Genomic DNA, 24,210 nt, shown 5'->3' with positions numbered 1-24,210 from the left:
GTGGAAGTCACTGTGCCTAAGCTTCAAATTTAGCTCAGCTTCCCAGCGGTCACGATAAAGATGGAGAGCCAGTGAGTTGCACTGCCTTGTCAGACAAGAGGAAGCCCAGCAGTCCCTCTGAGGAGGTGAAGTTTTTTTCTGGGCTCTGAATTCTCAAATAACTTTCTCCCACAGAGTTATGCATAGGAGTTCCTGGCATGATCCAGTCCTGGTTTTCATTTTTTTTCCAACACAATTAGGAGCAACTTTCATGAAATCATGACTTTCAGTGAAGATAAAAACTGAAGGTGTGACATTAAAACACAACCCAGGGAGCTCTCTCCTGTGAGGCCACTAAGATAAGGGTGTCCAAGCACAGCTACAGGTATGATCCGAGGTTGGAAATGAGATTGTCTATAAAGAAAGGAAGCAAATGCTTGCTGAGCACCTCATATGCCTTATGTGCATGAAATCTTTTCTTCCTCTCACCATATTATTAACCTTAATTGTAGAAGTTAAGCAATTTGTCCCACATTCGCTTTCAATTGGTGATCTTTGCCCAAGCTGGTAAACCGTTCCTCCCTGTTCTACATCACAAGCCCTCCTGGCTTCTGCCACGCCTATCCAGAATAGCGAAAGGATGATTCAGCCCTTAGACAATGATGCCACCTTTTTTTTCAGGCAATTTGAGGTTATTCTCTCCCATGAAGCATAGAATGGTGGTGTTACATATTTTACGAAGAACAAATTATTTTGATTAAAAAATAAACGTCAGTTAGTTGGTAGGCTCAACTTGTATGATGCAAGTTCAAAAGCATTCACGGATCTCACCCCAGAGGCAGTCCATGGTCTCCTAAGCTGCAGACATCACTGTGTCAGTGGTTTGGAAGAGTATTATTATACTCTCTTTCCAGTGGTTAGCAAACTTAGGGACTTCCAATAGACAAGATGTGCTCAGTGTAACCAAAGCATGGGTGGCAACTGGGTGATGAAGATTATGCACAGAAAAATCAGTTTGGGACTCACTGAAGAATATGCTGGTCCGTATCTTAAAGGATTAGTGGCACTGGGGAGAGGTGTGGTGGGACCAGATTTCCCGCTCACTGGCGCCACCCAGTGGCTCCCAGGGGGCTTCTCATCACAGGACTTTCCTTACTGTCCGGGATAATTTCCTTGTCTGTGCCTCCACTTAACCTGTGAGCTCTGCAGGTGTGGTGAGCAGGACAATCTTGACACTGCGGCCTAATTTATGGCTACCATTGTTTTTCTGGAAAGCAATTTTTAGTTTTTTAAGAAAGTTTTTTCCAAGAAAAAAGGGTAATGAGTAAAGGCTGAGGCAAAAACTGGAAATTCTTTTTCTCTCTTTGTAACTTTCATATCTTACTTCTTTATGGGGATTCTGAAAATTTCCCATGTCATCCTGTGTGATGGCATCCCTCCAAATCTCCCATTCTTCTCTGTGGCTCTTCCCATGGCTCCCCACTCTCGCAGGGCACCATTTGGTCTCTATTGCTCTTTACACCCTCCCTCCCACATCTTCTATCTCAGCTTCCCTAAATATTCAACCATGATGCTGTCTCCTGTGAGATTCTTTTCTTTCAAGTTGCCTCAAGTATGAAAGGACCATCATCACCAACCTCATTCTCTCCATCGGTCCCGGGATTTTTCTGACACCCACAAAGTGAGCACTCCTTACTCAAGGACTACACTCCAGCTATGGGGAGTCTCCATTGAGCTTCCCCATGGCATGCGTGAAAGTGCTTTATACACTCAGATTTATGAGACAGAGGGACACAGTACCACTGCTCCTGTAGCATATGGATATACATACCCACACCAGGGTCAGAGACACACGTATCAAGAGCCCCTGAGCTCTTGATTCTGACCATCCAAGTGCACTTGGCTCCCAATCTATCAGAAAGAGTCATAAGCCAGCCATGCTTGTGTCTGCAGGCAGGACTTTGTGCAAAAGTGACTATAAAACAAGTTTTGTCTATCCTCCACCACTCAGGTTGCTCCTCATTCTGCTACAGGAGGCCCAGAGATGACACCCATCCCTTTTTCCCAGGTAGCCAGAAGGTTCTCAGCCTGGATAGCAAGAAGCATGTCTCTCGTGAAAAGAATTTAATTTATGACTAAAGGTAAGTCAATAACACAGGGACAGACATTTTTACTCAAACAAACAATAAAAAACTGAGCTCCCAAGTGTGCAAGATCAGCTCATCAGCTGGGGTTGTGGCTCAGTGGTAAAGTGCTTGCCTTGCATGTGTGAGGCACTGGGTTCGATCCTCAGCACCACATAAAAGTAAATAAAATAAAGGCATTGTGTTCAACTACAACTAAAGTAAATAAATAATTTTTTGAAACGAAGAAGAATGGTGTAACCTCTGCAAAAAGACAGGTGTGGGCACTGGAAAAAAGCACCTTTGTGTCCATGTTCATTGTTTAAGGAAGGCGTGCTCTTATTAAGGAGCCTTCATGTGAGGGGAATCTTTAACCATCAGGGCCTGGGAGTAAGCCAGGAAACGCAGTGACATCAGCCATATCAAACACATTACACCAGGTCCAGAATCCAGGCTGGTCTGGATTAGCTCATGTTGAGTTTGATTATTAATCATAAAGAATTTTTTTCACCAAAACTGAACTCCCCAAGTGTACAAAATCAGCTCATCACAGACTGCATGGTTTTAGGATTCCCAGCATTTCAGTGTTCAGGTAAGGCACAAAATACGCTCAAGCAGACAGACCTGGTCTCTGTGGAACCATGTAGCTCATTGAAAAAGGCCTTTTCTCATGAGACTAGGAATCCAGAAAGTCTAAAAAAAAAAAAACATGTATGGCCCTCTCTTAGTGGAATCTCTTCAGCTAGACCAGGGCTTTGGAACTGGCTGCTGGATTTCCACAGAGTATGTGCCCTCTGTAACAATGCAGGCCAGTATGAGCCTGGATGAGCCGTGGGCAATATGCTTTAGCTTTCTGTAGTTTTAATAATGCAGCTCATATTTGTTTGTTATAGAAAACCTGGAAAGAACTTGTAAAGTAAAAAAAATGTGTGGATGAGTATATCTCACCCATAAAATTTTTACCTATTGCTCACTGCTATTAACAAAGGTTATAAATCTTTATAGATTTTTGAGTGTTTACTTACATGTGAGTTTCTTTGTTCATTTGGCATACAGTAATATAAACTCTCATGTACTACTGAAGATAGGGAGGTAAACAGAATTCCATTCTATTCTTCCATGACTTCCTTTTTTGCCTAATATTAAGATTCTGCTATTCAATTTCATACAAGTGTATAACTACAATTAATTGCACTTTGCTTTTGTGCAGTATTCCATCTTAAAAAGATGCTACAGTCACTTTCCCATTTTTTGTGTGTGTGTGTCTGTGTGTATGTGTGTGTGTGCATGCATGTGTGTTGCAGTACTGGGGATTTGAACCCAGGACTTACACATGCAAGGTAAGTGCTCTACCACTAAGCTATGTCCTCAGCCCCTCCTATTATTGATGAGCATTGGAGTGTTTCCTGTCTCCATTATTACATGCAATATTGCTATAAAATATCTACACATTTATTGTGGTTCCCATGCACAGAGCTTCTCTAGGGAATAGTCTCAGGAGAAAAATGCTGCTTTGTAGGATTTGTGCATCGTGGGTTTTACTGAGCCAAACTGTTTTTAAATATGGTTGTATCCTCAGCCTTGAGAGATCCTGCTGCTCCACTCAGGGGACAACATTTGTATGAGCAGTCATTTTAGTTAATTTGGTGGGTGAGAACAAGTATGTAATTTTGCTTTTAATGTGCATTCCTGGTTATTGATATTAAGTATTTTTTATTGGCCAAGTGTTATTTTCTATTCTGTGAAATGCCTATTCATGTTATTTGCCTATTTTTAAATATTTCCCAAGACTTCTTTATATATTCAAATCTATCTCTATGTATTTATATATGAATCTATCTAAAACTATACTTTCAAATCTGACTTATTTTAACAAAAATAATAATCTCTGTTACATAAAGTCTTATGGTTTTATAAATTGAGTGAGTTATGATAGTTTTTGGTACTTAAAACTATCATAACTCACTATTTTTATTACTTTCACTCTGATTTTTTTAGAGAGAGAGAATTTATATATATATATATATATATATATATATATATATATATATTTTTTTTTTTTTTTTTTTTTAAGTTTTTTTTTTCTTAGTTTTCGGCGGACACAACATCTTTGTTTGTATGTGGTGCTGAGGATTGAACCCGGGCTGCACGCATGCCAGTCAAGCGCGCTACCACTTGAGCCACATCCCCAGCCCCTCACTCTGATGTTTTAAAGGGCAAAAATAGAAACTATGTCAAATAAATAATGATTAGGCCTATAGAAAATGGAAAATCAAGTGTGTCAGGGGACCCATTATTGGTTTTATTCACTCCATTACTTAAAGACTACAATGAATAAATTTCTACTTTCGAATAGCTTTTCTTTTTTTCAATGTTAAATTTCAGGAGGAAAAAGTTAAACACAACCACCTCCATAGTCACTTTCATTGTGTATCTTAGGATCATCTACCTACTTGGCTCCATTTTCTCCTATTTAGGCTTAGGGAATCTGAGAAAAAATAAAAATTAGATGTGTTTGCATTAGTTCAGTACGGGTGGCCTTGAGATTCACCCAGTAATCTTTCAACTAAAAACTCCCAAACCACAAAGCAGAGGGGACTTTCCTTGGATAGTTGATATCCTCTCAATGTGGCATCTACATTGCAAGACACCAAATGTGCCGGATCCTACTTTCCAGGGACGACAATTCCGCTGGAAAGACACAAATGTGTATCTGAGTAACCGAGTGAACACAGTGGAAGGTTCTAATTTGGTTCTAATTTCTGGACTAAAATTGAAAATGGTAAAGGATCAAAGGAAGAAACATGTGCTCCTAGGCTCTCAAGTCAAGATGGTTGGTTCTGTATCTCCCTCTTCCTTTCAACCCCTGTTTCCTATCAGGATCCATAGGACACAAGGCCTGTGTCATGTGCTCTCATAACTGCACCAAGATCCATCATGGTGGTCTCTAGGGCCATCCTGCCATCCAAGGGTCTTCAGCTCTCCGAGATGGAGTGCAGCACAGAGTCTCCCCCACTCTCAGACACTTTTGCTTTCACTCCGGCCCTGGATCAGCACTCAGGGTTAAGGGGAACTGGAAACTCAAGAGAAGACAGGGCCCTTTCTTGGGCAACACAGAGGGTCAGTGTCTTGTTATTTCCCCAGCATGTGTCCATCCTGGTGATCTTTCTGAGCTACTGTCTATCCTCCTGAAGTCGTATTTTAATAAAAACTTCCTAAAAATCAAGCTAGAGAGTGTATCATGAGGTGATTTGTGGGTTCCAATTTCAAGTGACCTTGTAATCACCCCTTTTTGTGATCCTCTAGGGACACTATCACCCCCACTCCATGCCTCAGGATATATTTAACAATGTCTAGAGACATTTTCCAGTTGACACAATGGTTGGTAATAGAGAGGTGCTACCCCCTAGTGGGCAGAGGCCAGGGACACTGCTAAATATCTTATGGTGCACAGGAGAGTCCCTACCACAGTGAATTACCCAGCCAAAAATGTCAACAGTGACCAGGCCAAGAAACCCTGATCTACTCCTTATTACCCAGACTGGAAAAGGGAAAGATCATTGGCTTCCCTGAGATGACTCCCAATTCCACAGGTCCTCCTAATGGAGGTGGCTTCTTTAACTATTAAGCTAGTTCCTACTGTTGCACCTGGACACAGGATGCTGAAGAGGAGCCCAGGGTCCTGTAATTGAGTCAGGGACTCTCCTCTTTCTGAGAATTCAGCTCATGATCTGGATTCTAGTTAATACCACCACATTGGTGAAGTGCAGCGCACAGCAGTCCAGTCCCTCAGGGCAACAAACTTGTTGACACCATGGATAATGTTAAAGGCTCCTCTAAATTTCATTATCATTAGTTTTTTTTTTTTCATTAAAAAAATACTAAGTAATATCATCTGGTAGTCCAACTTTATTCACTCAACAAATATTTCTTGTGTGACCAGATAGTCCAGGTACTAGGCACTCTGCTAACTGAATGATCTCTCTCCAAGGCTAGTACACTTGAACCACTGCACCTGCAGCAGTTCATCATCTGATGAGTTCTTGTTAAAATGCCAACTCCTGAGCCTCCTGCAGAGATTCTGACTTCATGCATCAGGATGAGGGCCCAGGAGTTTATAATTGTTAGCCAGCACTTGAGATGACTGAGAAGAAGGGTATCCATGGAACCCCACTTTAAGAAGTGCTGGTAGAAATCATGAAATCCACACAGACTAATCCTAGGCTTGAGAATCTAATGTGGTAATTTTCTATATTCCTGGGGGAAAAAAATCACTTACCTAGGAATTTTCTCAAGTTTTCCATTTTTAAACGGAGAGAGAGTAAAACCCCAATACCTGCTCAAACACAGATAGTGAGAGAGCAGAATGACCTTATGTAAGGAGAAGCAGGACATTGCCAAAGGAACAGAGCTATTGGAGTTCTACCTTGAAAATGAATTTTTATGACATAGAGTGAGCATTGGCCAAGTATATTTACTTCAACAGGAGAACGAGCTCTTGCTTATGTAAGAGATACAAACAGTACCTATTCCTATTCTCTGAAATGACTTCAGCAGAAGATAATGCCCACTTGATTAGGGAGCGCCAGTCCTCCCTAATTACCAAGACAAGTGGTTTCTCTGAGTACTCAGTTTTCTTTTGAACCCTTTCTCAGTCACTCCCCACTAGTGACTTTTCAATAGAACACTTATTTTAGTAGCATGCCAACTGCATGCTACTAAACCTAAACTTGCTCCAAGCAAGACTTTCAAGCTGTTACAAACACATTAGCATTTCTCTATGTCCAATATTAAGGACGTTATCTCACTATTTGGAATATGTGTATAGATAAAAAGGCATCACTAAATGCCACCCTGAATTAATGTGATCAGTTTAATCAAATAATACATTTACATAAAGACTATCGTGATAACAATTAAATAAAAGATGAAGATTAATGTATCATCATCTCTAGAGAAAAAGGTGTGAACTAAAGGTCAGATTATCTCAGAAGTATCCCTTAAGATAACTAATTAAAAACTCGTGTCTGTTTCAACTTTTCTGAGTTCCCTTCCATTCTGCTCCTTTAGAGACCTTCAAATGTCTCAGTCTTGTCCTCTCTGTCTACTTTTTGCTACAGGTAGCCCCACAGTGCCCCCCTGGGCTTACAAAACAGGATACTGTTGATCTTACTCACTGATGGAGGTTTTCAGAAGACTTTAGCCTTCTGGCTCCTGTTAAAAGCCATTCAAAATGTGTATGAGTTTTCAAACCAGAGGGAGATGGCTCTTCCGTGATATACAGAGAAAACCCAGTTTAGTGTGTGATCTGGAACCTACCACCAACCAAAGAACCCCAATCTCATACACCAGGGAGCTCCATTTCTCCACGATTTCCAGAAGAAAGAGGACTCCCCCTCCCCACCCCACATTTTGGTGGAACTTGGTGTCAGCATATTACTTTGAATGCAAATTTCCTGCCCCCAAACTCAAATTTGCTGCAAGATCCATGTTTAAGTAGACTTTGCTCCCAGCAAACCAACATGCAAATGGGGGGGGGGGGTGTTCAAGTACAAGAACCACAGCGGCAATGAAAAGACACGTGGGCCATACCTATTTTTGCAGCCTCCATTTTCAGGTTGAAATCCCAGTTCCTTGGCAGCTTGAGGGACATTTTGCTTTCGGTTTGGGTGAGTAGCTGGTGAGGCAGCCAGTCTGTCCCAGTTGGTGCCCTTCTGGACTTTTCGATCTCGTCCTCTGCCTTGTCTTTTCCCCCTTAATGTTGGCTTCACAAGCCGGGGTTAGGTTTGAAGTTGATCTGCAACGTGTCTCCTCCTTTCTCTCAGATGCAAGGTCCATCCATCTGTCAGTTGGGGATGGCACCCAAACTCCCCTCGTCCCCCACCCACACAGTCTTCCAGGGACTGATACCTGCTTTCCTTCTTTCAGTTTTAGCGGAAATATCCCAGGTGACACTTGGCTCTGAGTTGTGGGAAGCAGAGATCCTGTTCGAAAGAATCTCAGGCCTCACTGAGGCAAACTTGTAATAAACAACCGCTCCTCTCAGCTTTTTTTTTTTTTTTTTAACTGTCTGCTTCCTTGCATTTGAGGAAGTGGGTGCTGCTCAGTGTGGAGGATGCAGGAGGAGCACACTTTCTTGAGAAAATCATTTGGGGAAATGCTTGTCAAGCTGGAACGAAAGCATCTGTGACACAGGGCTACAGTTTTACTTAAAGGAAAAGCAAAATCCCAAGATCCTTCACCATATTCTTCTACTCTGTGTTCTCCTCACCTAAAGGGTCAAGCATCCCCAGGTAGCCTGTAGACAGCCAGCATTCTGCCAAAGCTACCTTCTTTAAAATCCTTCTTGTGTAAGGACCATGCAGTCGGCTCTCTGCCTGCACAGGGTAAAGGTTTCTACCAGCCAGATGTAGGAAGGGTTTGGTATATTGAGTCAATAAATCAATTTCAGCAGGCAGACCCCTCGAATATCATCTTGATTATTTGGCATTGAATCCAGGGTGTGTGTTTTAGAATCAGATCAACATGGATTCAAAACTCAGTTTTTCTACTTTCTAGTTCTACAACTTCTAACAAGCAATTGAATCTTTCTGAACCTCACTGTCATTAGGAAAAAAAAAAATGAGGTAGCTGTGGCTGTATAGAAATTTTGCAAAGACGTCTAATACAGACCTTGACACATAGTGGTTATACCACAAACATTATTTCTATCCTTATTCTGTTTAGTTCTGTGACAGGCTTTCATGTATTTATGGGTCAGCCTAACTTAGTGGCTAGGCATTTGGGCCCTGGAACCAGAGTGCCTATGTTCAAGTCTTAGCTTTATCAAGTTGCTTGCTGTGTGACTTTGGAACCAGTTCTTGACCACTCTGTGGTTCAATTGTCTCATTTGCAAATGAAGCAAATAATAAAACCTGCTTCCTAGGGCTGTTAGAGAGCAGGTACAAAGCACTCAGAATAATCACTGCTGGCCAGCAGATGAGTTATGCATTCTTGGCCCATATTCATTCTTCAGTCCCCTGGGTGACTCTCATACTTTCTTCTTCACCTCCCACATGCTTACTCTGTTGATGATCTGGCTTCCTGTCTCATTAAGAAAACTGGTGCAACTGGACAAGAACGCCTTCAAGTTCCCCCCATCAATCCACCTACCTACCCGCATGTGAGCCTGTGTGCTCAGCCTGCTGCAATAGATGAACCCTCTCCGATGGCTTCCCCAGCCCTACTGCACCCTCATGTTCCTCTCTTTCCTGGATCTTTCCCAGCAGTATTCAACTTATTCATTTTATCCCATCTTTTCCAAAATCTCTTAATGCCACTTCTTTGACTGTAGCCCTATTTCTCTCCTTCATTTCTGAGCAAAGCTTTGGTAAGAGTTGTCAACATTTGCAAATGTCTTTCCTTTTTACGTTCTTCTAATTCTCCCTGGTGATGTGGTTGTCCCAATACTCCGCAGTATATCTTCTCATCAAAGACACTGGTGACTTTTCTGTCACTAATCCCTGAGGTCAGTTCTCCATCCTCATCTCAGTGACCTGTCAGTAGTGTTGACCACTGTCTTCAGATCTGAACCCTCTTTCCACGTGGCTCCTGGGAGCTATGACTGGCCTGATTATCTGCCTGCCCTCTGGCTGCTCTCCTGAGTCCTTGCTGATTCCCTGATTTCTAAATACTGGTAGAAACCAAGACTCCATCAGTGGACTTCTTTTCCATCCCTACTCACACCTAAGTGAGTTGGTCTATCACAAGACTTTAGACACCATGTATCTACAATCACTGCATGTATATTTCCAGCCCAGATCACCCTCTGAACTCTAAATCTCTGCTTTGCTCTCTAATAGCGTTCTCAAGCTAAACTTGTTGAAAACATATCTAGAGACCAGGCTGAAGGAGCCGTGGTGACGTGGGGCACATTCTTCCATTGGAAATGAAAGAAACACAAGACTGAAGAACCACGCAAGTGTATTTCAAGCCTCTGCTTCCATCCTGTCTGCTTGCATTCCATTAGCCAACACAAGTCACATGGCCAAGTTCAAAGTCACTGAGGCAGGAAGTGTGCACAAGTGCTAAGGGGTAGAAAGAAAGGGCAGGAATGCTTGCAGATCAAGGCTTCGATCCATCTCACCAACTCAGTATACGCAGCTGCCCTCAGCTCCCCAGCAGTGCTAGACTCTTCTGACCTTAACTCTGCCAGTCAAGGACTTTGAAGCCTCCAATCTTGCTCTACTGCTTGCCTGACTCAAACACCAATGTTCTTTATCTTGACCTAACTGAGCAAGGGGGAAAGGAGGTGGTCAGCTGAGTCCTAGTCCAATAACATCTCATGGGAACTTGACATCAACCAAAGTTCCAGTCCAGGGATCTTTAACTTAAGAACTCTGAAAATATTCTGAAGGTGGCATTTACAAACACACAGGGAACTTCCTTTACTCTTTAGAGTGGCGTCCTGTGAGTCTTGGAAAAACTCATGACCCATGGGGGAAGTTAGCTGTGCATCGCGCATACTCAGAAAGGAAAAGTGGCCCTGGAAAGGCCCGGTACGCAGCCTTTCCCCAGCAGAGCCGCCTTGGGGTGTCAGCTCCCTGGGTGGGGTAGAAGGCTGCTATCTGTCCTCTTACTGCTCCCCTTTTCTGACTTTCCTGGAAAGAAGAGCCTGTGTCTGGTCCTAAAGTTGAAATTAGCATCCACAATAACAAAAGCAAAATTCATCCATTTATTTGCATATTAATGCTAACCATTTATTAAGTATTAAATATTTGCTGGATATTGGAGAAAAGTTCACAAATAAGCAGAACTGGTTTCTGCCTCCCTCCTTCATCCCTCTTTCCCTCACACTACCATGTGCAGCTAACAGTTTGTTGAAGGAGAAGAACAATTAAGTTAACTATTAAATATAGCATGAGAAGTGCTGTTGTATTGGAAGAAGTGTAGGGAGCTATGGAGGCGATATGGAAAGGGGCATATTGGGACTAGGAGAAGGAGGAGAGGCTTCTGGGAAGAAGTGGATTTCAAAATAAGGTTTGCTGCGTGTGGTGGCACATGCCTGTAATCCCAGCAGCTTGGGAGGCTGAAGAAGGAAGCCAGCCTAAGCAATTAGCGAGAACCTGAGCAACTTAGAGAGACACTGTCTCAAAATTTAAAAAAATTTAAAGGATGGGGATATAACTCAGTGGTTAAGTGCCTCTGGTTCAATTCTGGTACCAAAAAAAAAAAAAAAAAAAAATGGTTTGCTGAATGAGTTAGGGAGACATGAGTTCCAGACACAGCAAACAGCATACAGGAGGCACAGAGCCAAGAAAAAACTTTTTGGATTGCTCCTAAGAAGGACAAATGGAATAAGAGGGAGGAGAGATGGAGTTGGAAACATAGGCTGGGGCTGGTCGGGATGGCATCACACAAGGCCCAGTGAGCTTTGGTAAAGAATTTGACTTTACCTGCGGGGAACTAGAGATCGATGAGGACTTTTAGCAGGGTAAGGGTTAGGACAGTATGGGAGATATCTGACTGTGTGTGTGAGAGAGGTCAGCAGTAGTGGGCACAGAAAAAAGGGAAAATACACAAGCACCATTTACATGACAGAATTGCTAACCCCTGAGAAATTATTATGAAAAAAAAAAAGAGAGAGAGAGAGAGAGAGACCATGATCCTGACTCTGGTCACTGGAGAGAGTCCAGTCACAGAGACAGGACACACACAAGAAGAGTGAGAATCAATGTTGAGGGCAGGGAGTTGAGTTACTCTTTGGAGAAGGGGGTGGGCTGGGTTTGGAGACCGTTGCACTCAGGGACTCATGGGGTCCCCAAGTTCAAATCTCCTGAAACCCTGTAAGCCTAGAACTCAGATGGACTCATTCATTCATTCATTTGCTCCCTCCATAAACATCCATCCAGGACTCCGCTGGATGCTGAGTAAACAAGGATGGTTGGGAATCTGGCCTCATCCTCAAATGACTCATGAGAGAGAAGTGTAGATGTAATGATGTACTGTGCAAGGTTCAAAAGTGGTGCATGCATAGGGTGGGAGCAGGAAATGGGTAGCTCTGCCTGGATGGTCAGGGGTGGCTTCCCAGGAAATGTGATCCATGAGAGAGTCATCAAGAAGCAAGGTGGAGAATCAGGAAGAGGACACTGTAGGCAACAAAATGACAGATAGCTGTTAAAACATGACGTCCAATTAGGGAAGTGGCTACTGTGGGAGATGGCCAGGGGCTTCAGGGGCCACTGGGGCCAGAGTCTGAGCCAACTGCAGAAGGACTGGACTCTACTCTGAGGTGACAGAACATTTTGAACATTCCTTTCATTGTTATTTATACGAGAAGAGAATTCCATGATCTTTGTAGAATTTTTAAAGAAGTATAAAGAAAATGAAAATTGTTGTTACCATTTAATATACCACAGTCTTCCTTTATCCACACACAAAAAAATGTTCAAGACCTCCAAGTGGACACCTGAAACTTCAGATAGTCCCAAGCCCTATATATACAATGTTATTTTTTCCTATATATACATGCCTATGATACAGTTTAATTAATAAATTAGTCATGGTAAGAAATCAAAAATAATAAAATAGAACAATTGCAATGATATGCTGTGATAAAACTGCCAGTATCATTACTCTTATGCTTTTGGGCCATTATTAAGTAAAAACAAGGATTCCGTGAACATACCCATTGAGATACTGCAATGGTTGGTCTGATGAGCAGAGAGCACAGACTGACTCTTTCAAACGTGTCAAGTGCACTGAGTTGAGCCAAAACCTTACTCTCTGGTGAGGCCATGCCCGTTATCATTGTAGCCACACTTGTATTATTGTTCCTTACAACAGACATAAGAATAAAAGATTAATTTTTTCATTTTTTTACATTTATTTATTTTTTTTTAATTTTTATTTATTTATTTTACATGAGCTTTATTATTATTATTATTATTTGCATCACAATTTTTAATACACCTTTATACCACAATTTATCATATCTCTATACAAGATATGTTGACACCAAATTCACATCTTCATACATGTATTTTGTATACTGATGAGGTTCTCCTTCCACCATCCATGCAATTCCCCTCTCCCTCCCTTTTTTCTACCCACATCTCTTTCAAAAGCAGGGAGAAGAAATTAGCCTGACATTAAGCACATTGGGATTGAACATATTTCTCGGTGGATGTGTCAGCCCTAGTTTATATTTCCCATCTGACTCCTGCAGGTGTCTGGACATGGGCCCCCATGTCGTAGGGACACTCAACCAGGAGCTAATACTAAGTGCTAATGGCTGCATCTTGCTATCTTGAATGATGGATTCCTCAGTGTATGTACCTTGGAATGTGGGGACACCAAAAGTAAAGATCTTTTTCATTTGGATTTTAATAGTCTATTTCTAAGGGTGGATTTACAAGATACACATTCTAGGTTTTATTCTCTTTTCCTTAGGTTCATTGAAAAACATTACTTGGTGGAGGAAGAGATTCCTGTCCTCTGGACTCTCTGTGTGAGCTCAGTAAACCAGGTTTGGGCTCCTGGGCTCAGACCAGAGCCTTGTTCCTCCACCTCTGAGCACTGAGTGGGAGCTGAGTGGGAGGAGTTCCGTCTCTTGTCTGGCCTCGCCTCTGGCAGGATCCCCAGCATTGGACCCGATGTCTGTTTATAGTTTGATGGTCTATTAACTTTTACTGTTTGAACTATCCTATAGCCAAAAAAAAATTAAACCTGGAGGTCTGAAAACCAAGACAGTCATTGTTTCTGCTGAGCATTTAATTTTACCTGGAAGAAAGTTAATCTGTGGATCATGGGGTTATGGAGACAAATGTCTATTTCAATGGGGAATTTATTACGCAGGGGTTATAAAGAGAACTGATGTCTTTAAGTGGAAGCACCCAGAGCAAATTGGGAAGAAATATCCTTCACATAACACCTCCTTTTGGCCATTATTATGGGTGACACTATATTAGATTTAGTCACAAGAAGCTAACAATATTTGATAACTTTTGACCTGCAAAACAATTTCATGTAATTCAATGAGACAGGCCCACTCTGCTTCCTGCCACTTATCCATGCAACACATACCAAAGAAATTGTGCACCTGCATAATAGAATGCGCCCAACAGCAAGCCAGGCTCAAATGCCTGCTTCCATGGAGCTTATTCTAGTGAGAAGAGACAGACAATAAGTGAAAGAAGTAAGAGTAATAGGTTAGATGGGAGAAAATGCTTTGAGAAAAAGAAGAAGTGCTCTGGGAAGAGGCAAGAAGCTTTAGGTTAGAGGAGAAAAGGAGTGAGCGTATAGTTTTAGATAGTTGGATAGCAAAGTCTCCATAGAAGAAGTGACATTTGAGTAAAGAACTGAAGAAGTGAGAATGAGTCAGCTAAACATACATGGAAGAAACTTTCAGCAGAGAGGAGGTCAAGTAAAAGAGCCCAGGGCTCCATCAGAGGTGGGAACGAGCCTAGCTCATAAACACAGGGAAGAAAGGGAAGATTATTGGAGACAGAGTCAGGAGGTAAGATGAGACTCACTGTGCAGGGATTTATAGGACATTGGCTTTTACTTGCAATGAGGTTTTTGTGGAGGAGTGATTTAATTCATGTTTTTAAAGATCACTACGGCTTCTGCGTTGAAAAGAGAATTTGGAAGGCAAAGACAGAAGCAGAGACATCAAAGGCTGAAGTCACGGTCTGAACCAGTGTGGATCCTCCAACACACCCCTCATGGTTGTGCAGTTGTTACACTGTTCAAAACACCACACTCATGGGTCGATGGGGCTGGAACCCAGCCACCATATCAGGCACCAGCCCAGAGCCTAAATGTGGAGCTGCATCTACCCAAAGGAACATTCTCTGCACAAAGGCTCTGTCCAACCATGAAGATGTGGGAATGATGTTCTTCTAAATTTTACAAAAGCAATACCATATGAACTAGGAAGTGTTCCTGTGGTAGCCCAGGGAAGTGGTGAGAAGTATTTAGATTCCAAGTGTATCCTGAATCAGTTTTGTCAATTTAACCAACAGATTGGTTGAGGGATGTCAAAGAAAGGGAGAAATCAAAGTAAATTACAGATTATTGTCTGAGAAAATGGAAAAATGGAGATCCCATCTGCTGAGATGAGAAGGACAGTGGAGAGCAGGCTGGTGAAAGGGTAGAGATCAGCACATATTAAGTTAAAGATGCCCAGTAACCATTCAGATGAGCCTGGTTCAATAGAGAGTTGGATATGAGTTTTGTATTGATGACTGAGATCCATGAAATGGCGGATAGTTTAGATGATATAAAAGACTTATTTCCTCGGCCTTCAATCATTTTGGTCACACAAAGTGGTTTAGAAAGTCTTAGCATGGTAGCATATGCCTGTAATCCTAGCAATTTGGGAGATGGAGGCTGGAAGATCACAAGTTTGAGGCCGACCCAGGCAACTTAGACTCTCAGCACTTCAGCAAGACCCCGTATCAAAATAAAATAACAGGGGCTAGGGATGTAGCTCAGTGGTAAAGTGCCCCCTGGGTTCAATTCCCCAGTAAAACACACACACACACACACACACACATAGGGTTCTGGAAGAACATTGGGAAATGCAATTGGTAACAATCTACAGGGAGAACAGGAGCCTGAAATCCCACATTCTGAGCATCCTGCAGAGGTCGGCCACTGTGGGCCTCCCCAGCTGGGTCAGCTGCACACCCTTCTTCTCCTTTATGTAGAAAGAGGCTAGAAAGAGAAAGGTTTTGCTCAAGAGAAGCAAACATTGGTTCAAGCTGGGCATGGTTCCTGTAGTCCCAGCTGCCGCCTATGACCCGTGTGGACAGCTAACTAAAAGTCACTCAAGGAAAATTTCCAAGGCATCAGAATAAATCACAGACACACAATTTACCTTTAAATCAAGCTCCAGGACGGCTCCTCTGCCCTCAGCCTCAAGCTCCCCAAACTGGAGAGCGAGGACTCACACGAGAGACTGGCAAGAGAGCAAGCACATTTTGGAGTGGACTTTTATTAGGGGGACTCTAAATTCCTAGAAATTTCCATCCAATGAAAGTCAAGGGGGCCAGGGTTACAAGGACAGGTGAGGTAATTGGATCCCTGGGGATGTGGGAAGGCACTCCCCTGCATGAAGACAGAGTCCCTCACACCCTAAAGATCGGGGCTATAGTCTGGGTTCCCTAGGCAACCAGACCACAGAGTGACCCATGACGCCTCACCAATCAGAAGGGGAGACAGACATGGTCACGTGCTAGTTTGGCCTCCCACACCCAGCTACTCAGGGGGCTGAGGCAGGAGGGTCACATGAGTCCTTAAGTCTAACAACAAGCATGGGCAACATAGTGAGACCTCCTCTCCTCCTCAAAAATCAAGCAAACAAAATAAACATTATAGGCTCTGATGTGGTGTAAGTTTAGAGGATAGGTGTTTGGGAAGTTGGAGAGCAGTGTCTGGTCCTTAACACAGTGTGAAGTTGAGTTCAGAAAGGGCTATAGTTCACCCACTGGAAGACAGGAAGCCATCCTTCTAGGCTGCCCAGATAGTTCCTGAGGCCTCATCCGATGGTGCTGCCCAGCTAGCTGTGCAGTTCTGCTTTCTGGCCCTAGTGGCTCGTAGATTAAGATCTTTCCCTGTTATATCTTAATTAGGGAGAGATTATTTACCCCCACCCCTCTCACTTCCCGGTGTTGAATATGTTCATACTCAATGAATTAGGATTTCTACTCCTCCTGCCAAAGTGGGCTTAACTCTCTTCTTTGGAGCAATAAGCTCTGTGGAGATCTGGGAGCCTTATCTTTCCACTATATGTGATCTTGCAGGACCAAGCAATGTGCTTGTCAAACCACCCAAGGTATGTTCATAGATCTAATGTGTCTCTATCCTAGACTGACTAGTCTCCCCCCGTCTCCCCAGTCTCCAAGGCCTTGTAGCAGAGGGTGCAGCTAGGAGCCCTAACCCCCAGGAGAGAAGGTTAGAGCAATTTACAGGATGAACTGGCCAAGCAAGACAGATGAACACAGGAGTGGAAGGACAACATTTTCTATCCCATGCTCTCCACTCTCAAGGGTCCAAGAGTCTCCATGTAGCACAGGAATCCCTCAGGGAAGCCCTGCTTGTTGGCAGTGTGCAAGCACTCACCTCATACCAGCACCCCAAAGATGGATATCAGCAGTCAAGATGCTAAGATTCAGTGCCCTTTCTCCCAAGTCCTCTGAATCCATCGGACTTGCCACTAATCCCTAGAGGGAGCCCCAGGGCAAGAAGCCCTTCTTCATCCTTGACCCTGTTCTGGATGGTTATCATCCCTCCAATAACTATCCTAGGTTTTTATCTGTCCCCCTCTTTCTCAGTCTCATCTATTACCAATAGTGGCAAGGATTCCAATACATGAAGCTCATTCCTATCATTTTCAAAGTCCCTCCAGGTAATGGCTTTTTGTTTTGCAGCTGCTTTCTGAGTAGGACTATAGACCTAGGCCAGCAGCTCAAGGAGCCCCACGTGGGTAAGTCCACCAGATGTTCCTCACTGTGGATGACCATTCTCCCTCCCTCACCAGCAGCCACAGTATACTCGGGCTGCTGTTGGTTCTCTTAAGCTCAGATTTTTCACCATTGTGTCATAAGAAGAGAGAGTATACAGGAGCTGGTATGCCTCTGCTAGAGCACAAGATCTTGTGTTTCCAGATGAATCCAGACCAAGCATGCCTCTCAGTAGCTTGGGGAGCAGGGAGTCTTCTTGGAGAGTGACTATGGATCTTCTGTCTAAGGATAGCTAATCAAGTGTCAGTTGCTCATGTTTGCACAATGCTTTACAAAGCTATCCATGGGCATCCATGAGCCCATAAGTGTAATGGAAGGTTGGAGAGTTCAGGAACCTGAGCTAGGGGACAAGAAGGCATTAAAGAGTGGAGAGGCCTTGAGCCAGACTCCCTGGGTTCAAAGTGTACTTCCTTGGCCTCCTATCTGTGTGACCATGGGCATGTTGATTAGCCTTTCTAAGCTTTGCTTTTCTCATAGGCAAATTATATCTATCTCCTAAAGCTGATGAGATCAAGTGAGGTCATCAATGAAAAGTACCTCATATGGTGCCTGACATGTTACAAGTTTTTCATACATGATAGACAAGAAAATAATTTCCATTGATGAAAGTAGAAGTCCCAAAGTGCCTTCAAGCTTCATTTTATGTGGTGTACTAAGAAAGGAAGCTGGATGGCTACCAAGTGGAAGTGTGCTATCCCTGCTCCAACTTGGGGAACAGAGGAAACCTGCTTTTCCTTGGGTAAAAGTTCTATCCAGCTGCAAAGCCAACTTGGGCCAGATGCAGAGAGGCAAGTAAAGGAGAAAGGAAGGGCGCTCTCGGCCCACAAAGCACTGCAGGGTTGCAAGGCTGGAGGTGGTGGCTAATTTTGGACCACAAAAACCATTGGTTCGGTTTAAGGCCCCTCCTTGCCTGCCCAGTGGGCCAGCACGTGGGCAAACAATGACACACCCAACTTGTTTAGCTTGGACTTATTGGGTGAGAGGAAGTGGTGAGCTGGGGAGGGGTGGGTAGGAAAGGAGAGAGTCATTACCCTGACACAGAGAAGGGAATGAGATCCAAGGCAACTTGGATCTGACAACTGGGGTTTCACGGGGAGGAAATCCAATGCCCCAGCCTGAGAGCTACTTTTCTAAGACAAACCTGCAGTGCTCAGCACCAGCCAGCTTACTGTCCTGGGATCACGAGATGCTCAGCAGGGCACTGCCAGAACAGGAAGTGACAAAGGCAGCTGATTCCACAGCTGATATGAAACTCAAGGTTCTCACTGAGTAATTACACGAAGAACACCCAGACCTGCTGGGGGAAGGGAGGACTGGGGGTGGGGGATGGGGTACAACTTTAAACCAGGTCCACACATTGGCAAAGATGATCTTTTGGCTTTCATAGCCATTTCGTTTCTCCCTCATGACTCACATCATGCCCTCGTTTTACAGAAAGGCAGGCAATAGAGTGAGAATTTATCTAAAGATCAGGTCGGAAATCCATATTGTGTCCATGAGTTGTTGCAAACTCTAAAAATATACGAAGCAATCCTTAAAATATCAAATATAGAATATGAGCCTTGAAATAAAGTATAAAATTCAATATAAAAAAGGAATTATTTTTCCGAGTGTAAATTCTGATGGTAACAAGAAGAGGTGAGTTTTTGTCCAGTTTCATAAAAGGAATCATCGTGCCTTATCTGATATGCAAAAAATCTTGTGAAATTTGAAGTAGCCAATTCAAGTAAACTTGTGTTCATTTCCGTTTGAAACTATCTCTAATGTTAAGTATCCCTAATGTTAATCTAGAGTTGGCATTAAAGTTGAGCCAAGAAGTTACATGAGCTGATCAGATACATGAACAAGAGGCAGGAAAACAAAGTGGAGGTTAATTCACAAAAAAAGGCCCTGAAGTCTGGGGGTGCCGTAAGTGAGCATGGCTGGATTTCTGTAAAAACTTATTTCAGTTTTGAACGATAATATTGGTCAAGCAGAAAAGTCTATTGGGGTCACCTTCAAATGTTCCAAAACATCTGGGATGGGAGAGGTGTATCAGAAAATTGTCACAAAGTTTTCAAATCCCATAGATTTTGCTCATCTCGATATAATAACTTTTGAATCTGTGAGGCAGGAAAAGACTCAAAGCTGACTGTGGTCTTTATGGACGAAGAACTTGCCCTTTTCTGAGGATACCAATAACAAAGTGGTTAGAGCCACATAATTAAGAAGAGTTTGATCTTTGCACAGAATGAAGCTTTCAGAGTAAGAATAGGAGATATTATTTTTTAAAAGACTATTTGAAATGTCTCCATGTGTGTGATTTCTGCTCTGTCCCGGCTTCATTTCTCTGCTCCACTGTAACAAAAAATTTAAAAAGGGAAGAAAAAAAAAAAAGCACAACGAGTAAGGTCAGAGCCACAGTGTGTCATGGAAGTTCTTTAGGATGACATCTCTCAGGCCTAAAGAACTACCAAGAGGCAGCATTAATACCTGAGTCCTGTGATTTTAAAGGTGGGGATTGTCCCTGTCTGGGTGTGTGATTTCTAGAAAAGGGCCCCCATCAGTCAGCTGATAGAGCACAGGAAGCTGCTAAAGATTTTTACGAAAACCATTCATTTAGTCTTTGCATCACATTTCAAGGCTCCTTCTCAAAATACACACAGACTTTAGATCAGTGAATATAGGTCACTAGACAATCCTTGGACAGTCAGATGTCACTCTTGCTGTTTGGGGAGTAAGGCAGGTGATTATGATACTAACATGAGTTAGGTAGAAGTTCAGTAGCATGCAGCCCTGGGCTCTGGGTGCTGATCCCTGCTCTATTCTAATTTGTGGTTGTTTTTTCTTTCTTTCTCTCTCTCTCTTCTCTTCTCTCTCTCTTGAACCACCCAGGGCCTCACACATTCTAGGTAATAAGCACTGTATCTCTGAGCTCCACCCCAGCCCTTTATATTTTTGAGACAAAGTCTCACTAAATTGCCCAACCTGGCCTTGAAGTTGCAGTCCTTCCCCAGTCTCCTAAGTCACTGGAGTTATAGCTTTGCTACACCACACCTGGCCCTGTGATTTCTGAAATCCAGACTTCTAATATACAAGGACAGAATGAGAAAATCTATTGTAGGAATTAGGAATGTGTATGTGTGAAGTACATGGTTTATAGCACACCGGTATTAAATAGTAAAGATAATTGTTAAATCACCTTAAAACAGTATCTGACAATAGACTGTACATAATCGATAATGCCCCTAAAGACATCTATGAACTTCATATCCATTTCTAGAACTTGAGAATGTGTTCTTTTATATGTGTGTAGGAAAAAAACAAAAACCTCTTTTTCAGTATATATTCTTAATACTTCACTTTACTTCTGGTAAATGGGAGTTTTTCTCCCATACCTACCAGTTCTCCCATGCTAACTGTGTGTCCTACAATTTAATTCCATTCTGACATTATCTACCTGGAGTTGGCAACAATCCAACAGGTTAAGGGCTCACTTCCACAAAATTGACTCCACTTCAGACACCAATCTCAACTCCAAGGTTGTCGCCTGTACTTCTGATTGGCCAGCTATAAATCAGAGTTCCCATGATCCCCTCCTCAGGTTCCATAATGTGTTAGAATGAGTCACAGAACTCAGGAAAACACTATGTTTCCTGGTTCATTGTATAATAAAGGATCTGCTGAATGATAAAGATAAGCAGCCAGACGAAGAAATATACAGGGTGAGGTCTGAAAGGGTCCCAAGTGCAGGAACTTCTGTCCATACAAGGTTGGGGTGCATCACCCTCCTGTCACATGCATATTACTCACCAACCTGGAAGCTCTCAGAACCCCGTACCTGAAGGATTTTTTTTTTTTAATGGTTCACCATGTAGATATGGTTGATTATTAACTCAATTTCTAGCTCCTCTACCCTCGCCAGAGGATGAGGGCTGAGGTTTGGGTTCCAAGCTTCTAATCATGGCATGATCTTTCTGGTGACCAGGCCACATCCTGAAGTTACCCAGGAGCCCTTCTAGAATTGCCTCATTAGAACAAAAGACACTCCTATGACCCAGGAACTTCCAAGAAATTAAAGAACACTGTCAGGAACCAGAGCCAATGCCAAATATCGGAACCAAAGATGCCCCTAGTTCCCTGCCCCTTAGGAAATTACAAGGGTCTTAAGAGGGTCAAATTAATAACCAGGGCAGAGACCAAATAGTATTTCACAGCACAGTAAAGTGGCTTTGCAGATGTGGTTAAGTCAAGGATCTTGAGATGGGAACCCCATCCTTGGATTATCTAGTTGAGCCTTAATTATAATCACAAGGGTCCTGTGGGAGGCAGGCAGGAGAAGATGGACTACAGAGATGTGAGTCCAGAGGGAGAGGTCAGAGGAATACAAGGAAGGGCCACAGGCAGAGAATGCAGACAGCCTATAGAAGCTGAAAAAGTAAGTAAACAGATTCTCCCCTCAGATTCTCCATAAGTAACCATTACTGCTGACACCTTGACTGGGCTACTGAGACCAATTTGGGACAATTTTCCTCCAGAACTATCTGGGAAAAAAATCTGTTTTCTTAAGTCGCTGAGTTTTGTGATAGCAGAAAAAGAAAACTCATACAGAGATTATAAAATCCATTTACTTGAGTGGACCCTGAATTGGCTTTGAAGGCAATTTCCAACAAAATCATCATCTCTATTTTTTCAGAACAAGATTATCATATATATATGACACAACTATTTTGTACCAAGTTCAAAAGTAGGCCAGTCTTTCAAAGGGGAATGCATGGAGTGAGAAGAACTGAGGCTGTAAGGCAGACCCTACACCAGTCTTTGTGCATTGGAATCCCTTGGGATCTTTTTAAAATGAAGATTCTGATTTAAGAAACCTGTAGTAAGGCCTAAGACTCAGCATTTCTAACACACTCCTAAATGATATAGTGCTGCTGGTCCTCAGATCACACTTTGAACAGCCAGGCTCTGGAGGACCGCTCTGAGGGAACACATTTAAATAGCACTGAAGAGATCCCCTTCAATGAATCTTCCCTTAACTAAATTCCAAATTCTCTACAGTCCTTTGTCCAACTCCTTGATAGTGTTGAGTAGTACTCACAGCTAGTAGCAGGCCATTCACTTCTATTTCCACCAGGTAAATTGTATAGATTGACTCAGTTGTATTGTTTTCCCTAGTGAATACATCCCAAGGCAATAGGATCCTCACTTACTGTTCTAATAATAATAGCATTCTTAGTATATGAAGCAGATGAAACCAATGAGAGATAAGTGCAAAGAAGAATACAGAGCTCTTCAACCAAAACTAAGCTAATGACTTTGGTAAGACAGAATAATTACATATAATTCTAAAATATGTCAATTCACCCGAGGGTAAGTGGAAGGGGAAATCATTAAAAAAAAAAAAAAAAAACCTCTGTACTTAGAATGCCTTAACAATACATCTCAGTTTCACTTCCATTGTAAGGAAACCACCTTTGTCTAGTGAATAAAATTTATGCAAGAAAAGACATAGGAATATGCATCTACTTTGTAAGTTAAAATGTAAAAAGAAGTCAAGCAATCATCCTCATTCCCATGTGGTCAAGGTGTGCTTATCTACATTTCACATCTTTGACTTCACATTTCCAACACTATACCTAATGTCCCTGTCAAGCCTCAGCACCCCAGGCCTGTTGGACTGTGATTAAACTCTGGTCTGTTGTAGAGGAAGGGTCTAAAGCCCAAAAGGAAAGCAGTGAATTGACTCAGTTCTAGAGTCAATAAAAAGTCATCTTGGCCCTGGGCCAGATGGTGATAACTCGTTCTTCATGAAAGGGACTCCTGGTTAGATATAGCAGAGGACCTATGGTTCAACATGTGTTTAACTATACCAGAAACATCAAGAAATACTGCTAAACACAAAGAAGACTGTCATGTTCTGATGGGGGAAGGGGTCTGTGTGTATTGTATGGCGAGGATCAAGAAATACAAAGAAAGATTGGCTGTGGAAAATCATATCAGATTGAAGGAAGTTTGGGCCAGAGAACTCTATGAAGGAGAATAAGGATGCCTATTTGAGATGGCCCTAGAGACCCCACAGTGGTTTCTCACCAATGCAAGTGCTACCTAAAGATAACATCATGTGAATGAGGGTTTGAATAGAACTACACACACACACACACACACACACACACACACACACAGACACATTCTTAATCTGTTTGTGCTAGACAATGGAAACCTTGTTTTCACAAAATTATGAAGGCAAAGGGACCCATACTCCACATTTTCTAAGTTACCTTTAGAGAGAAAGATGTCCACCTAAGCTCCAGGGGAGGATAAAGATAACCGAGGGCAACTCAGGAGCCTGAGAGTCTCTCCCCTGTCAAGCTGACACCTGCCAATGGTCCTGTCTGTCTTGGAGGGTTTTACATAACACATAAGAGTTACAAATCCCTTCCACAGCATCAGAGTATGTCCTACAAGGGTTCCATGGATGTTCACTGAACATCTTTCCTCCTCCTTTGGAAATGGGTTACAAGGAACAGTGAATACTAACACTCAATAAAAACAAACTATTCAGCCCTTCTGATTCAATTTGGAAAACCAAACACACTCCTTTCTCTTTATGCCCCCATCCC

General features: G+C 42.6%; 1 protein-coding gene across 1 annotated transcript in view; it reads right to left on the bottom strand.

Moving 5' to 3' along the window:
- Nucleotides 1–8,094, bottom strand: part of Arhgap25 (Rho GTPase activating protein 25) — an 82,216-nt gene extending 74,122 nt beyond the window's left edge. Inside the window, exon 1 of the mRNA XM_076833365.2 lies at nt 7,695–8,094. Within this exon, the coding sequence (XP_076689480.2) occupies nt 7,695–7,755 (61 nt within the window). The 5' untranslated portion in view covers nt 7,756–8,094. The remainder of the gene's footprint in view (nt 1–7,694) is intronic.
- Between the last annotated feature and the right edge of the window lie 16,116 nt (nt 8,095–24,210).

Source organism: Callospermophilus lateralis, chromosome 14 (assembly GCF_048772815.1).
Source record: "Callospermophilus lateralis isolate mCalLat2 chromosome 14, mCalLat2.hap1, whole genome shotgun sequence".
Taxonomy (NCBI): Eukaryota; Metazoa; Chordata; class Mammalia; order Rodentia; family Sciuridae; genus Callospermophilus; species Callospermophilus lateralis.
This window is presented reverse-complemented; position numbering and strand designations above follow the sequence as displayed.